The sequence below is a fragment of the Melanostigma gelatinosum genome (assembly GCF_949748355.1).
Source record: "Melanostigma gelatinosum genome assembly, chromosome: 19".
In the NCBI taxonomy this organism is placed as follows: Eukaryota; Metazoa; Chordata; class Actinopteri; order Perciformes; family Zoarcidae; genus Melanostigma; species Melanostigma gelatinosum.
Window position 1 is genome coordinate 1,743,416 of NC_136652.1, and position 17,717 is coordinate 1,761,132.

Genomic DNA, 17,717 nt, shown 5'->3' on the forward strand with positions numbered 1-17,717 from the left:
AAAGCACATTGTTCAAAACATATAGTTCTCAGGGAGAAGTCGATTTTTAATCTCAAAACAAATTTCATATGAACGAAAACATGTTCTGTTACAGTAGCTCAAAATTGATCAGAAATTACTACTGTGCTTTGCTCTTTGCAATTTCTTTTGTTCTTCCTCCTCCTTGTACCCCTATTTTTACAGTACTATACCCTGCATCTCACAAACGTGTCCTTTGTCTCTGTGATACTGTAATTCTTGTTCTTTGTTGATATGAACCTGCAACCAGTCAACATCTATTGAGCAGTCAGTGCTGTTACTGTAACAAATAGAAAGCACGATGTTCAAGGCCATACAATTTGTTTGTTGTACACTGTCGATTCCCTGGAAGTGTGTGTTGTCTTGTATCACTCGTTCCTGGATTTCGCTGAGTCGTATTCAATTATCTTGAAGGAGCATGCCCACTGAGTGAATATAGCTCTCCTTCCACCTGCATGTGGCAGCCTTGCAGTTCTTCAAAAAGTAGATGTGCAGTTATAAAAAATATTCATGCAGTACAATACATACAGTGATGAACTTTACAAATGTCGATTGAAACATGCATATAGTGTCGTACAGTCAATTTGCAATTACAAAAATACAGTAGCATACTGTACCTGTTCTCTTCTCTGAATGTCCTTACTATGGTGGACACAGAAAATCGGCTCAAATTGGGGTGCACTCTAAGTCCTGCTTCCCTCATGTCAGTCCGTGGACTATAACATGGTCTATGACTGTTGCTCGAATTTCATCAGATATTTCCACTCTTTGTCTTCCTCTTCCTTGCCCTCCTCTTCCTCGTCCTCTCACATTGTTTCTTCTATCCATTCTCAGACTTTCTCCTTCCCACCTTCAACCACCTGTTTGCTCTCTGAACTGGCTTATATTGGTTGTGTCACATCATTTGATACAAGTGAAATCCATTTTGAGTGATTGTGTTTAATCAATGACATGTGTTCTCTATTTGTATTTGATTGTTGCCACTTGTGTTTACCAGTATGGATGACATGTGCATTAGAGTGCAGAATGTGTTTTGAGACTGAGAATGTGTTTAGAGTTTTGCTGAAAAGTCTAAGTGAGATCTGCAAATTGTGTTTTACCATGTGACACAGTTTAAGGTATTGACAACAGACTGCACAATTAGCTAAATGAGTTCAGGCAACTGAGAACTTTGTTCAGCCAATGGGTTTTAGTGTTTTAGCAATTGAGAAATACTGTATTAATATCGAGGAGCACCTTTAACTAAGAACAATCAAAGAAAAATCATTTTCATCATTACTTTCAGAGTGTTTCCTATCTCCCTTCAGATAAATAAATGGACCACTCATACGCTACAATTAGATTTCAAATGGCCCTCCTCCAATACCCACTGGCCATGCCAAGATTGCATTATTCACATATGGAGATGAAAGTCCCCTCTGATCCACCAAAATAACATCTTGTGCAGGAATCTGTTTGTAGATTTGATTCCTCTGATGATATCTCCCCTGAAGTTGGCTTTTCACGAGGGCATCATAGCCGTGAAAGGCATGTATGTATATGCTTCATTTCTGCTGTTCGCTGGCAGTCAGAAGAATGACCACGGGAGCCGTTAAAAGGTCTGCAGTAATTACAAGAAGGAAAAGACAGGGGAACAGGAAATAGAACAGCAAACTTGTCAGAGAATTTTTACATTATCCAAAAAGCAAACAACAAATTAGACGACTTTAACCGTTACCTTGTAACCGCATTTGTTTCATGAACTTGACTGGATGAACATCGTTTATGCCGTATCAAAGTCTTTGTTACCAAGTGTACAAGTCCATTACTTTGGCACACTGCTACAGAGATCCCCATCTTTAAAGGTTGTCTAATTGTTGGAATGCTGTTAAGCATTCCAACTATTGTTCTTCGAATCTTTATTGTTGGAATGCTGTTAAGCATTCCAACAATAAAGATTAAGCTTTTTATTTTTATTTTATTTTATTTTTTTATTTTATTAAGCTTTTTATTTTCAATGGGATCTCGATGGAGAATATTTTCAAATGGCTTCAGGCACACAGGTGTTCGCGATTGAGCCAATTAGTGATGTTGATAAACACACAGACTCACAGACACACGCGCATATACACTCCTCTCCCTCTCTCTCTGTGTCTCTCATACAGTCATTCAGGTCTTAGGGATCTTTAGAGGTCTTTCCCCCCTCCTCCACCCCCCCCCCCACACACACACACGCCATTTTAAAATAAAAGCCCCACAGAATGAATCCTAACTGAAATGCTTGTGATGAGCCTGTCATTTAATAACCGGTTTGTGGTTATCTAACATTATGATTCTGTCTCCTCTCCCCTTCTCCCCCACACCCCATTTCAAAATAAAAGCCCCAGAGAGTGAATTCTAACTGAACTGCTTGTGATGAAGCCTGTCATTTAATAACCTCTGTTTATGTGTGTCAACCATTATGATTATGTCTCCTCTCCCCCTCCCTCCCCACCCAGCCCCACCCTTTAAAATAAAATCCCCATGGATTAACTGTATGTCAACATTAAGCTCAAAATTAGGCTTTTTTGTTGAAATAATGAATGCTCTTACTAATACTGCGACAACTACTACTGCTGCTAATATTTCTAGTATTACTACTACTACTGCTGCTACTACTTCGACTACAACTTTTGCTGTTGCTACTATTACTAGTGCTATTCCTGCTACCATCAATATTATTACTACCACTACTGCTATTACTAGCACTACTACTATTACTTATACTACAACTTCTACTACTGATATTCATGCTACTACCAGTACTAATACTACTACAGCTATTAGTACGACTGCTACGAGTACTACTACTACTGCTACTTCAAATACTGCCATTACTTTTACTACTACTACTACTACTGTTATATTAAATACTACGACCACTACTACAGCTATTACTACTACTACTACTGATACTAGGCTACTACTTCTTCAAAATACAAATTATTCTTCTAAATACGAATACTTCCACTACTAATGATACTTCTACTACAACTACGACTTCTACTACTACTATTACAAATATCACTACTTCTGAAATTAGTTTAAGCTACAGAAATTGTTCAAATATCAAAATGTTCAGCTCTTTCAGGAGTGGGATGCTTTGACTTTTCATATTTGTCATCTTTAAACTTTTTGAATTAAGCTTTTTGCAATTTTCTTTTGAATGGGATCTCTATGGAGAAAATCTTTAAATCCTGTTATACTTCTTCAACTTTCAAAGCCTTCTTCCTCATACTTTCAGCTACAGACACCATAGTTAGACATTTCAACTCGAAGGTTTTTTCAGCAGTGCAGTTTAAATGCTTTTGGGCTTCAACATTTTTCAGACAGATAGTCTCCCATTTCTTAATTTTCAGCAATTTTTTCACAATTCATTTCAACTTAATTCATGCATAATTTCTGGATGTAGGAGTAGCTAATCTTGTCCTTGTCGTAGAAAAATTACTGTGGAATCCCACAGATTTACACATTTGACACAGAAGCTGTTAATTGAGAGGAAAACGAACTTTCTGCTCCATAGAGACCAATGTTAAATTTTGCTTCAAAAACATCTTCCACAGAACACGGTACCCCATTTCTAGATTGCCAATTAAGCCACATTTTTTACACTACAGACACAATTTTTATAGGATCTGTTCTTCAACTCATCCTTCCTCGCACTTATTAATATCGGAGCAATAGGAGCTACGGTTATGGGAGTTTTGAAGATTTGTTTGAGAGGTGTTTCCCTGTTTTATCTCCATGAAATGGCTTCAGGCACACAGGTGTTTGCGATTGAGCCAATTAGTGATGTTGATAAACACACAGACACACATGCACTCCTCTCTCTCTCTCTCTCTCTCTCTCTCATATATATCCAGTCATTTCAGGTCTTGTGGACTTTTAGAGGACCCCCCCCCCCCCGACACACACACACACCCCATTTTAAAATAAAAGCCGCACACACATGATTTGTTGCAGCTGTTACGTGTTGCAGCTCGGCCAATCAGATATGGGTATTCTGATAAGTTTCCTGATTCGAGTGACATTTACACACACCGCGACACAAGAGGGAGAGGCGAGGAAAGACATGGCAGAGCAGGACAATAGTCATGTAAGCTGTAAAAGATCCAAATGAGAAAGTTTGCCAGAGATATCAGTCTCTCTCTCTCTCTCTCACTCATTCACTCACTCATTCACTCACTCACTCACTAATTCTTTCTTCTCTCTCTCTCACTCACTAATTCTTTCTTCTCTCTCACTAATTCTTTCCTCTCTCTCCCTGTCTGTCTCTCCACAGTCATTCAGGTCTTAGAGACTTTTAGAGGACCCCCCCCCCCCCCCCCCACACATACACACACACACAGCCCATTTCAAAATAAAAGCCCCAAAGAGTGAATTCTAATTGAAATGCTTGTGATGAAGCCAGGCATTTAATAACCTCTGTTTATGTGTGTCAGACATTATGATTATGTCTCCTCTCCTTCCCACCCAGCCCCACCCTTTGAAAATAAAAGCCCCATGGATTAACTGTATTTAAACAAGCTCAAAATTAGGCTTTTTTGTAAAAAAAAAATGGACGCTCTTACTAATACTGCGACAACTACTACTGCTGCTGCTAATATAGTATTACTACTACTGCTACTACTACTTCTACTATAACTTTTGCTGTTGCTACTATTACTACTACTGCTACTGCTATTACTGCTACCATCAATTATTACTACCACTATTACTTATATGACAACTGCTACTACTACTACTGCTATTCATGCTACTAAAAGTAGTAATACTACTACAGCTATTAGTACGACTGCTACTAGTACTACTACTACTGCTACATCTTCTACTGCCATTACTATTACTATTACTACTACTACTACTACTACTACTGTGATATTAAATACTATGACCAATACTACAGCTATTACTATGACTACTGATACTACGTATTCTACTACTTCTTCTAATTACTAATACTTCTACTAATAATAATACTTCTACTACAACTACAACTTCTACTACTACTACAAATATCACGACTACTACTACGAGTAGTTATTCCAATGCTACTAATGCTTCTACGAATAATACTTCTACTTATACTACGGTACTACAAATATCACCACTGATGAATTTTTTTAAGCCACAGAAACTGTTCAAATATCAAAATGTTCAGCTCTTTCAGGAGAGGTGTGATATGACTTTTCATATTTGTAATCTTTAAACTTTTTGAATTATTAAGCTTTTTGCTATTTGTTTTTGAATTGGATATCTATTTTCAGCAATGTTTTTGCGATTAATTTCAGTTTTCAGCATTCCAACGCATTTTCAGCAGGAAATGCTTTTTCTAGTTAATGAACGCTATTCTTTTTTTTTGTCACTCTGGCACTTTTAATTCCATGCACATTTTAAAAGGTTTTTGCCTAACTACGAATGTGAGATCTTCTTGCTAATGTAGAGTAAACACTACCTCAGAACAGCGAGAGCAATACGTGTTGATTGATGTTATTTCAATGATTAAAAACTCCAGCCTTTTTTTTGCATTCTGTTTTCGGTGTAGCAAATTTTTCATACGAGTCAAAAAAAAACTTGAAAACACTATTGTTCATTAACAGCTTTGGGTGAATGCCAAATGAGGTGTTAGTCCAAGTAAGTTAGAAGAGACATGCTGAAATAGGCTAGAAAAGTTGAAATATGCCATCGCTTACCCTCTTCCATCTAATTAGTCTCCTCGCAAAATCGCTGAAATTCAATTATGTTGGTGCTTCTTACATCCACACTTGAGGGGAAAAGCCCTCTTGCCTGGAAAAGCCTTTTTGCTCTGTAGTGCAATTATTCAAATGAAACTCTTGACCTTGGGATTTCCGCCGAGCACTCACAGTCGGTAACCAACCACGCAGTTCTTTTTCTCCATTCAAGTCTTCAGATGAATGTTAGAAATGATGACACACTTTGATAGCTTTGCACACAATGAATATATGAATTGATATGCAGTGGACTTCCTTCCTATGCGACCGTGCAGCCGGCGCCGTCTGGGCCGAGCAGGTTTGTAGGCAAATGTGCTACATTTTCGGCGATCTCGGGTTCTCTGTACTTGTGCAGATAATCGCCCACTTGTGTGATTGTATGTGAGAAGACATCGTGTTTGTGTGTCTGCACACATTTGTATTTCACAATGTGCATTTGTCCCTCCGTCAGCCTGCCTTGTGTATGCATGTGTGCCTCAGTCAGTGCGTGTGCTGCTGCCTGTGTGTGTTTCATGCTGAACATTGTCTGCTTGAAACACTAAGCAAATCTCCTCAATGTGATAATTGGCTCCCCGGGGTGCTTGTGTCTTTGCTGCTCATCATCGTCATCTCCTCCAGAAAAAAACGAGGGTGTGTTAGAAGATAGAGGCTAAGTTTGCTCGTTTGCCGGGAAACTGATCCCAAGTCTGCCCGAACTCTTTTGTCACCAAGAAACTTTGAGGCACTGAGACAGCGGGGCAGATCCGGTGTAACCCGGCTGCAGGCTGCTATCAGGCATTGTGTCATTGTTGTCAGCCAGACGCGATGCCATAGAGGAAATGAAGTATTTGAGGCAGGTGATACATGATGCAAACATCAGCTTCAATGGCTCCAATGTCATTGAGAGCAATCGAGAGATTTTATTGTTTCTCTTCAGGAAAGAAAAATAAATGTCAATGGGAGGCGTCTGTGTTGAACCAGCCATGTAGGGTTATTAGTCAGAAGAAGTGAAGCTGTTGTTCGGGCTCGCCATGCTCCACTTGTTTTGGTATTTCTCATGTCACATAGACGACCTTAGCTGGTGCTTTGCAGCGCTGGCAGCTGAGGTGTGTAAAATGCAGACCTGTTTGTGCGCCTGAAGGCAAATAGAGAAACTCATCTGGTCGATAGACTCTTCCCCTCTCTCTTTCGCCCTCTCATCCATATGTTCTTGCAGTCTCCAGGGTATTGTGGACCACAGAGCAGATTGTTGGCCACTTCATAAGGGAAACAGTGAGACAGCTGGGCACCCATCACAAGGCCAAACAGATGTTCAGGTGACTTGCAGAGGAAATGAACGGGAAAGAGAGGAACGACGGGGGGGGGGGGGGCAGAGGGAGAGGGGTGATGTGGTAGAAAGGGATGCAGAGGGATGGTGGTGGCAGACAAAATAATAATAATTATACATTGATGCATAAGCACAGAGACTTCATTAGCAATTCCCTGTCAGACAGGTGGGCCTAACGCTTCCCACTATCCTTAGGCCACACAAGTCTGGTTCGTCTCTCACATTGATTCACCCACTACTGCTGTAGGTCCAATGCTTTGATATCTTGATTATCTTTGCCTAAATGTGGACGGGATGACTAAGCGGCTCACGGATTCAGTGCTTTAATTCTGACGCACCTTAGGGAACATTCAGAAGTATGAATTGAATTCAACCCTGCAACCACGTCATGGAACTTTTCCATTTTTTCTGTGATGATAGAAAGAGGAAATCCACAAACAACTTTCACAGATTCTGTCTGAGGGCCAAGCTTGATCCAATCACTGACACAAATCTGCATAGTGGCTGATATAATAACAAAAACGTTCATTCTGGTGAGCTTCTCTACCCCCTTTTTTGACACACTGCATTTGTCAAATCAAACCAGACGAAGGTTCTTCGATTTTTTTTCCCCACCCCATCTCTTCTTTCTTGTGCCAGCCTTTGTTCTTTGGTTGCAGGTCTCATATATAATACATGAGGATTGGGAGACTTATCCGGTTCTGGCCGTACTGGCTATTATTCCCTGGAAAGAGGCTATATTTAAGAGCTGGATAGGTCATAGATGGAGCCAGGGGAGCTGCTGACTTCTACGCAAAAGGTGGTGGTGGCTGAATACCATTAAAAGCCTCAAATAGAACTCGACACAATTATTTCTTAGCAGTGGCAAAGTAGCTGGAAAGGAATTACAGCAAGATTTAGCCTTAATGGAGGTTTGAATCTAGTTTTGTCAGAAAAGTGTGTTGTTGGTAAAGACACTCTGCTCCCTAGTGTCTAGTTACAGAATGTTTGCACATCACAGAATTGGATTTGACCCTTTTCTCTTGTTATCTACCTCTGTTTCTCTTAGAGTACATCTAATTCCTGCCCTTTTTTACTTCCTGTGTTTCCACAGCTGGCACCACCTATATATTTGGTAAAGGAGGGGGTCTGATCACATACACGTGGCCCAATAATGAGAGGCCAAGCACACGGACGGACCGGCTGGCAGTGGGCTTCAGCACCACCATCAAAGACGGCATTCTCGTCCGCATCGACAGCGCCCCTCGTCTGGGTGACTACATCATGCTCCACATCGTAAGTACTCATGACAACAGTTAATACACAGGGACTCTGCTTATGGCCGTGCGGACCTCGGTATTTTTCTAACTAATAGTAGCTTGACTGTGGTGCTTCACAGACATTATACAACACCAAGATGACTGACTCGTTCATCGGATCGCCGCCATTGTTTGGGTTTGTGTCTGTGGGGGGAGGTGGTGGTGTAATGAAGTGGATCATCTTGTCGTAGTTTAACTAGTGGACTGTTTGTGGTTCAATGACATTCATCCCCAGACAGACATCATCTGACCAATAGCTCCTGTGCGATCTAGCTGTGTTAAACAGTGGCCAGAGATGACAGCTTGGTTCTATCATCACCCCAAACTTCTTGAAATGCACATATTTATACATACACAAGTAGGAGTACCTCCGTTTCTGGACCTCAGTAATTCATAAACCCTGTGTTCGGCCATGACTTTATTGTAATTTATTCAACATCTGGTTCCAGCTAATTATGAACTGATTCATATTTATTTTAGCTCCTATAAATTAATAAAAGCTTGTTTTTTGTCCATAAGCAGTCATATGTTTCCAGCATTACAACAACACACATAGCTGGCCAAGAGTACGACCACAAACACACCTGAGAATCATTCCATAAGGTTTACACATTGCAGTCTTCAGGCCAAATTCAGCCCATCATGCTCAAACTGAATAATACAAACAGTACAGAACAATAAAAGAAAAGAAATAGATAACTTACTCCCCTGCTGCAAGTCTCTGCTCACCAACCCTTTCCAGAATATCCCTGCTTCTACACCACATTCAAACTGACTCCCATCATGAATAATGAATGCAGCTCTCCGTACATATGCACGGTGTTCCCACACGCTGAAGAAACATGAGAGAAAACGGGGGGCTGCGAGTTGGAATTCTTGGCCAGTCATCCGTGCATCCATGCGGCATCTTAATACTCTCACTCCACGACCTTGTGTTTGACTCGTTTACATAAGCATTAAGTATTTAAATAATCATCAACAGTAGCTAGATGAATGCAGAGCATCAAATCAGTGTGATGGAGGGGATGTAGAGACAGCGGTGGCTGGGGGGGGGGGGTTTGCTGCTGACGCCATGCTAAAGCAGATTGAAGTATTTTTCTTCTTAAAGAGCTTCCCTCATCTCCTGAGTGCTGGCCATGTGGTGCAGAAAAGCAGCCATCTGCTCTGCAAAGATGAGGGCCAACAACAAGCGCTTTTGAACTGCCTTTACAGTATTGAGACAAAAAGTGAATGTGTGTGTGTGCGTGTGCGTGTGTTTGCATAGGTGAGAGAGGAAGTGGGATGGTGTGGATTGAGAGAAGATGATAAATATGTGGGGTACAATGTGGGAAACGCCTTTCTGGGTCCCTAACAGACTGAGTAATTGCAGGAACCCCTAAAGCAGTGATTCTTAACCATAGGGCCGCGGCCCATGATTGGTATTCTGGCATTGGTATTCTGTTGGAACTGGCTTTCTGGATGTCTGCGGCCACTCCAGGGAGGAGGAGGTGCAGAAGAGAAAGGGAGACTAGAGTCAACTGCATTCAAGTTTTGATGACGACAGTGAAATATTGCTGAGGCAGGAACCTCAAAAACAGATTTGGATATGAAAAGCAGTGGAGAGTACAGGTAGGGAGAGAGGGAGATACAAAGAGAGAGAGAGGGATCTCTAGGACAGTGATTCTTAACCATAGGGCCGCGGCCCATGATTGGGCCGCGAGCGCCACCTAGAGGGCCGCGAAAAACTTTCAGTTTTGCACCTATGGGCCGCATAGGCTATCAATTGAAGACACCAGAGATATCACTGTTATCCATGAGACGCTCAGTTACAATATAGCTTCCCACCACCTGGTGGTGGTAATGCGTCAGTCAGTTGTTTAACAAGCTGCAATAAGCAGAAGAAGACACTCAGCTAGCCGCTAGCCTGTAGCGAAAGTTATGGATAAGTTATTAAAAAGAAAAAATGAAGACGACAGTGGTGCCATACCCCCCCAAAAGTCTAAATGTGTGTGCAAGTACAACCCTGACTTTCTTAAGTACGGCTTTGTGAACGGACGCAACGAGGCAGAGCCGAGGGCTCAGTGTGTGGAATGTGAGCTAATGCTATCAAACGAAGCACTGAAGCCTTCAGAAATAAAGCGACACCAAGCGACGAAACATCCAACGCTCGTGGGAAAGTCTGTTGGGCTTCTTGTTGTGTATGCAGGTTTCCATACACATGATAATAAATGTCTTTGTGATCATCACATTGTATCATCTTATTTATTTAACAAGGGTTTTGCCTGTTCAACACCGGCATCCTCGATCCCCTCCCCTTCCGTTCCTACGGCTTGTTTTCACAAATACGTCACAAAACATGTCCGTGTTTGGTATCCCAGCATGCCCAAAATCCTCATCTTTGCAAATAAATCATAGATTTTCTTTCATTTCTTATGGTTTCTCCACAAAAGGAGCCCACACACACACACTGTCCAAAGTCGCCATAACCGCTGCAAGTCGTATCTTGCAGCATTTCGAAGGAAAAAGACACATTACAGACCCGACAACGTGCTAGCGGATGTTACCATGGAGCTACTGCCTTCAGAAAACGCTAGTACTTATAGTACAAACCGTATTTCCTCTTCCATAAGCCGTCAACCAACGTTTGCGTAACTGAGCTATTCTCATTCTCGTTCGTGCGCTCGGTCGCAGCCATTAAGCACAGCAAGTCCGCTACCCACACACCATGTCTTCGACCATATATACATAGTTTTTGCAATTTGCAAAGGCTAAAAATAAAAGGAAAATAATATAATATCAAAATATAAAGGGAGAAACACCTTTAGTGTGTCAGAATATCATGTGGTTACCATGTGTCCATTTGGGTCTCCAAATGTCCTTTTAGAGCTCCGCCTGGATCTCTTCATGAAGAAACACTGTAGAATGGTCATACTTTGTCCAATCTTCTTCAAATTTGAGGCAGTTGTTCACTGATAGTGTAGTTACAGCCCTATACTGTCCTTTACCTGTACAGATACAGCCACCGGCAGTTATTTATCCTGAAAGATACTTTTTTATTTTATGCGGACAAAAATCTTAAATTTTTACTGACTCCAAAGGCCCACTGCTCTGTTTCTGTATGACCTACAGGTTGTCTGACACTTTTGATGCATATAGTCAGAGTGGGCCCCGGGACACTTTGTACTTGAAAAGTTGGGCCCCGAGGTCGAAAAGTTGGGCCCCGAGGTCAAAAAGGTTAAGAACCCCTGCCCTAAAGGAAGGAAAAGGAATGCATTTTTAATTCAAGCTTTTAAGACATCACAGCATAGCTAGCCAAGCAATCTCATGATTTGGCTGTGAGTCATTGGGCGGTGAATGTCTTCATTCCTCCAGTCTCATGGTGCTAATGAATTTATTAATAGAAAAAAAGCAACTGGAGATTTTGCTAATTCATTCAGAGAAGCAGCATGTTTGGAACATGTGGGTGATTTTTGTGCTGCATTGGTAGCATTGCACTGCTAATATTTCACATGATTTATTGGCAGCAAAGGGTGTACAAACCAAGTAGGTTTTATTAAATATTAACAGTGATTGTACCCTTAAACTATAGAATACACTCCCTAGGCTCTATGTTTCCCACAATTACACTGCTATCCATATAAACCAAATAAAGAAAGATTGCCACAGGTGAGCAGTAAATAATTAATTAGACCTTGAGTGGATATTTAGCTGCTGGATTTGGTTTCAACTTGAGGAAAATACACCACTGCTTGACCTCACGTCTAATGTTTGTTGTTGTTATCTGGATAATACATTATCATTTGCCTCATATTAGACTGTCTCTCCGGTTCTCTAGTCGTGGGAATATTGAATCTCTCAAAAGGTTACCACAATATGGGAATTCAATTCACAGCTAAAACAACTTTGCTGTCTGTACAAGATTTATGTATGGTAGAAAATGCAACTAAATTAGCAGATATTTCAGACTTCACTGAAATGTCGTTAGATAATAACTCCTAATGACAGAAGTCAGGTCTTAGCCGTCAACGTTTTGCATTTTGTAATGAATCTGGAAGAAAAGGTTATGCACGTTTACCCCTGTCGATTCCTGATATATGTCTAACCAGAGGTCTTATCAGGCCCAGGGCCATTACCTAAGCCTTTGTAATTATTAGGTCACTACTTGAGAATCAGCACACTTAGGTCTAAATACAATAGGCACATTATAACATATTGAGCAGTGGTGGACTCAGACTGTCTGAAGGGGAGGAAGTAGGAGGCACTTTACCATGTTGTCTCCACTGGAAGAGCACCTTAGAAGGCACTTGATCACATTTTCTCCACTGGAAGGGAACCCTAAAGGGAACTTCATTATGTTTTCTCCATTGGAAGAGAACCCTAGAGGGCACTTGATCACATTTTCTCCATTGGAAGAGAACCCTAAAGGGCGCTTCATTATGTTTTCTCCATTGGAAGGGAACCCTAAAGGGTGCTTCATTATGTTTTCTCCATTGGAAGGGGACCCTAAAGGGCACTTCATTATGCTTTCTCCATTGGAAGGGAACTCTCCATTGGAAGGGCACTTCATTATGTTTTTGCCATTGGAAGGGAACCCTAAAGGGTGCTTCATTATGTTTTCTCCATTGGAAGGGGACCCTAAAGGGCGCTTCATTATGTTTTCTCCATTGGAAGGGAACCCTAAAGGGTGCTTCATTATGTTTTCTCCATTGGAAGGGAACTCTCCATTGGAAGGGCACTTCATTATGTTTTCGCCATTGGAAGGGAACCCTAAAGGGCGCTTCATTATGTTTTCTCCATTGGAAGGGAACCCTAGAGGGCGCTTGATCACAATTTCTCCATTGGAAGGGAACCCTAAAGGGCACTTCATTATGTTTTCTTCATTGGAAGGGGACCCTAGAGGGCGCTTCATTATGTTTTCTCCATTGGACGGGAACCCTAAAGGGCACTTCATTATGTTTTCTCCATTGGAAGGGAACCCTAAAGGGCACTTCATTATGTTTTCTTCATTGGAAGGGGACCCTAGAGGGCGCTTCATTACATTTTCTCCACTAAAAATGTCAAGGCACCGTAAAATGTACTTCATCACATTTTCTTCACTGGAAGGGCACCCTGGAGTGCACTGTGATTTTGAGTATATGGCATGGTCGAGGCAACAACGTTTTATTTTAAAACAGTTTTATGCATAGTTTTAGTTGCATACAGACCTTTTTTTGAAACTTCATTCGATCATGAATATCGTTGACTGACCTTGACTTTGTCTTTGATATCAGTATCTCTAGCTTGCAGTTTTTTTCTGACATGGCATTTTCTGAAACAGCCAGAGCTCAGACAAACACAGACATTCTGAGGTAAGACCCTAATCACATCGTCTCCCTCCCTTTTTTTCTTTTGCTTTCTTCATTATCTCCTCTCCGTGATTAGCTTACGGCTTGTTTGGCAATCATGAATTAAAATGCTGAATGTAGTGTTTACATTTTAACTGCTAAGAACAACCGCACGCTTGGTAAAAAATCGGAGGGGCAATTTTAGGTAATGTGCAGAGGTGAGCACGACATTTTGCCGTCGCTGGTATTTCATTTTCGAGTTCATTTGATTTGTGATTTCTAATATTGAACGTAAGACAGATGGGGACAACTTGTGTTTCATGTTGAAATAAAATAATAAAATGTATGTCATGATAAGACAACGTAAAGCTGCGTGGAGAACATATCAAAGCTGTTTGTGTCACAGGTGACTTCATTGCGTAATATGAGTCAGAAGTATGTGTGTAAGTTTAAATCATGACTAAGCAGTGAGCTAGAGCAGTGATTCTCAACTGGTGGGTCGCGACCAAAAAGTGGGTCGCGGACCCGTTTTCAGCCTTTGCCTGACACTTTTTTCTGACAAAAAAGAAAAAGTGATTTTATTTTGAAGGGCATTTTTTATGCAGCGGAAATATTCCAGCATTTACGGCACTTGTGGTGTGGGTTGTGAAAGTCAAATCATAGGAAGATCTCCAAAATACAGAAATGGCCAGATAGACCAGAGTCAGACTCATAGAGGTGAATTCTTCAAACATTAATTTCTCTTTTTGGAAGATGAGAAAAATATAATATTGTGGATTTTTCACTTCACCCTGAATGAACTGAATTTAAAGCTGCAGGGCAATTCAGTGAAAATATTTTTTCTAAATAGAATTTCATTACATCATTTATTTTTTAATCCAGCCATTATTTTACTTGAAATGAGAAGAACATGTATCCATGTATTTCTATGTATTTATAATCCATCCAGTTAAATTTGAAAAATGAGAATAATATTTGTTAAAATATAATGTGTGCTTTCTTTATTTGATTTGACAGTTTACTACACAGATACGTTACTACTACTAGATGTCTTGAATATAGATATGTATAATGATGTAAATGGTATATATATATGTATATAAAAATTATTATATATATATAATTTGGGTCGTGGGTCCCGGCTTGTCATTAAGGGGTGATGGTGGGTCCCGCAGCCAGACCAGTTGAGAACCACTGAGCTAGAGGACTCATATGGTCACCAGGATTGCAGGTGAAGATTACCCAAGACAGACACAAAAGCACACACACACAAAGATAATTTCATGTCAACCTTTTTTGCCACAAAAATACATGACAAGACTGCTTAACAGACATTGACGTAACCTTATTACAATGATAGATATGCTGGTGATAGTGAAATTTATTAAAGGATAATTTTTCAAATCTGTCATAAACTGTCTGGATGTTAAAGGAACATCAGCATAGTCTGTCTTTTAAAAGACAACCTTGATATCATTAATTTGAATCACCAGGGGCTGGGACAATCTGAAGGTAAATAAAAGATAGAGATTATGGATGCAGCAGATATACATTAGCCTCTATGAATCCTGTACTTGCAAGCACGAGTCTACTATCTACAGTAAGAGGTTGGATTCAGAGTCAGAGAAAGAGAGAGGAGGGTGACATGCAAACAAAGTCCTGGCCTGGGTTTGATGAGAGGACACAACAGTAACGCTGTTTACATTGTTTGAGCACTGCAGTAAAGCGGCGTGTGGCGAGGGCGAGCTGAAGCCTGGTCCATCGCGGCTCCGATGAGCCCACCCACTCACTTCCGTGGAAGACGTCGTAGGCAACAAGTTGCAGGCAGGCGAGGGTGAAACGACAACGCCCCATCATGTTTCATGTCTGGCAGCTCCTTCGGTTTCCAATTAAGGGAGAAAATCACTGCAAGACACCTGACAAGATAAAGACGCTGCGAGTATCGCAGAACATTTCTGTAACAGCTAACTTAAATACAAAGGGATTACGATGGAAACTGCTATTGCCAGTTTATGGATAACATGACATTAAGCTCCTAAAAACTGAGCTGCTTTTTGTTTGAACTATAAACCTTTGTCATTGGAAAGGCTAGTTTATTACTTGTTTGTGTGCTTTGAACCTTTCAAATTTAACAGAAATTATTTAATATGAATTTGTAGTTTTGTTTGAAAGGTGTTAGAAAGCTTTAAGTTCGATTTCATCCTTACTGACCGCCAGAGGCAGTGCTTAACACTGGATATCTTCCGTCTCGCGCATGTGCAGGTCGAATATTGATATCAACAAAGTCACTCGTGACATCGGATGACCCCCGTCGTCTATAAGTTCCGGTGTCATCCTGAGTTCAGTCCTTTTTCATCTTCTCGCTACGCAGCTTGACTACCATGGTCGTAGAAAAAATATATATTTTGTCTACGAGCGAGATATATTAGAGTTTGTCGCAGTAGCCTTGTGACCACCGGTCGGAGTTGCGGATCTTCACCCTCCAAAGGCTGTGACAAGCGGTCCCTCTTAGGAGGGAACGGCGTTTGCGCCGTGCGGACCTTCGAGCCCCGGACTCAGTCTGAGTAGGGGCCACCCAAATCGCGAAGACAGCAATCGGTGAGATCAACTAACATTATTGTTTATATCCATTGTTCGTTTTTTTCCTCGGTTTGCCTCACCCGTATGCCAGCGGTTGAGCCGACTATTGCGTTCCTCATAGTTTCCCCTGAGGAGACCCTGAGGCCCGATGCCAGGTGCCCTCGACCCCAATGTCGGGTCACGGATGACATGTTATCCAGGGCTTATGACACAGCAGCGCGCATGGGTCGTATTGGCAACTCCCGCTCCCACCTCATGCATGCCCTCTCAGCTTCTCTGCAGCAGGCTACTTCCAACACTTCCGCAACCAGCCTCAGTGATGCCTCACTGCAGGCATTTGCGCTCATGTCGAGGGAACTTGGACGGCTGATGTCCACCCTGGTCCAGACTCGCCGCCAGGTTTGGCTGGCGCAGTCACCCCTGTCTGAGGCATGTAGGAGGACCCTCCGTACTATCCCAGTGGAACCGGGTGAGCTGTTTGGGTCGGCTGCTATACAGGCGCTTCAGCGAACTGTTGAAGCTAGCCAGACCAGGCAGCAGTTCTCTGGTCTTCGCAGGGACATGCCCGCACCCCGCAGACCTAGGGGTACTACTCTATCCCCCCGGGGCCGTCAGCCCCCAGCTCACCCCAGTAGCCGCCACAGGCCTCAGCGTACCGCTGGGAGGCCGGACCGCTACCCACAAAACCCTACCTACGTCCCCCCTAGACAACCTCCGGACTTGGGGACTACCAGTCGCCCCCCCCCAGAGCCTCGAGAGGCAGGGGGTACAGGAGATGATGTCTCCCGGCCGGCCGCCGGTTATTTCTCCCAGCAGCACATCAGCTACTGGGCAGCTCATGCTTCAGACCCCTGGGTGGTGTCCACCCTAACCCGGGGGTACAAGCTTCAGTTCCGACACCGGCCACCAACCTCCAGCCGGGTCAAAATGACCAGTATCACCGATCCGGCAAAATCCCTAGCCCTGAACCAGGAGTTATCCGCGCTCCTGGTCAAGGGTGCAATCGAGAGGGTGGACCCCCTGTCACAGCACGGGGGGTTCTACTCAACTTACTTTCTTGTAAAAAAGAGAGGCGGCGGACTGCGCCCAATCCTAGACCTGAGGGGACTAAACAAGTTCCTGAAGGTGTTACCATTTCACATGCTAACCACAGCAGACATCCTTCGGGCGGTTTCCAGGGTAGACTAGTTCACGTTTGTCGACCTGAAGGATGCCTATTTCCATGTTCCCATTGTACCTCACCACAGGCGGTTTCTTCGCTTCGCCTTTCAAGGCGGTCATTCCAGTTCAGGGTGCTCCCATTCGGACTCTCCCTCTCCCCACGGGTGTTCACAAGGTGTGTTGCTGCTGCCCTTTCCCCCCTGCAATCACAGGGCATGAAAATACTGCCGTACTTGGACGATTGGCTGATCTGTGCGCCATCCCAGCTTCAGGCGGCACAGGACACTGCTCGCCTTCTTTC

General features: G+C 42.4%; 1 protein-coding gene across 2 annotated transcripts in view; it reads left to right on the forward strand.

Annotated features, from left to right (window-relative positions):
* The window catches only part of LOC306793263 (neurexin-3b), a gene marked incomplete at its 5' end in the record, with an annotated part of 220,624 nt that overhangs the window by 137,986 nt on the left and 64,921 nt on the right, over nt 1–17,717 (forward strand). For both annotated transcript variants that reach the window (XM_079290790.1, XM_079290789.1), the window contains one exon: nt 8,168–8,349. In XM_079290790.1, the coding sequence (XP_079146916.1) occupies nt 8,168–8,349 (182 nt within the window). The remainder of the gene's footprint in view (nt 1–8,167; nt 8,350–17,717) is intronic.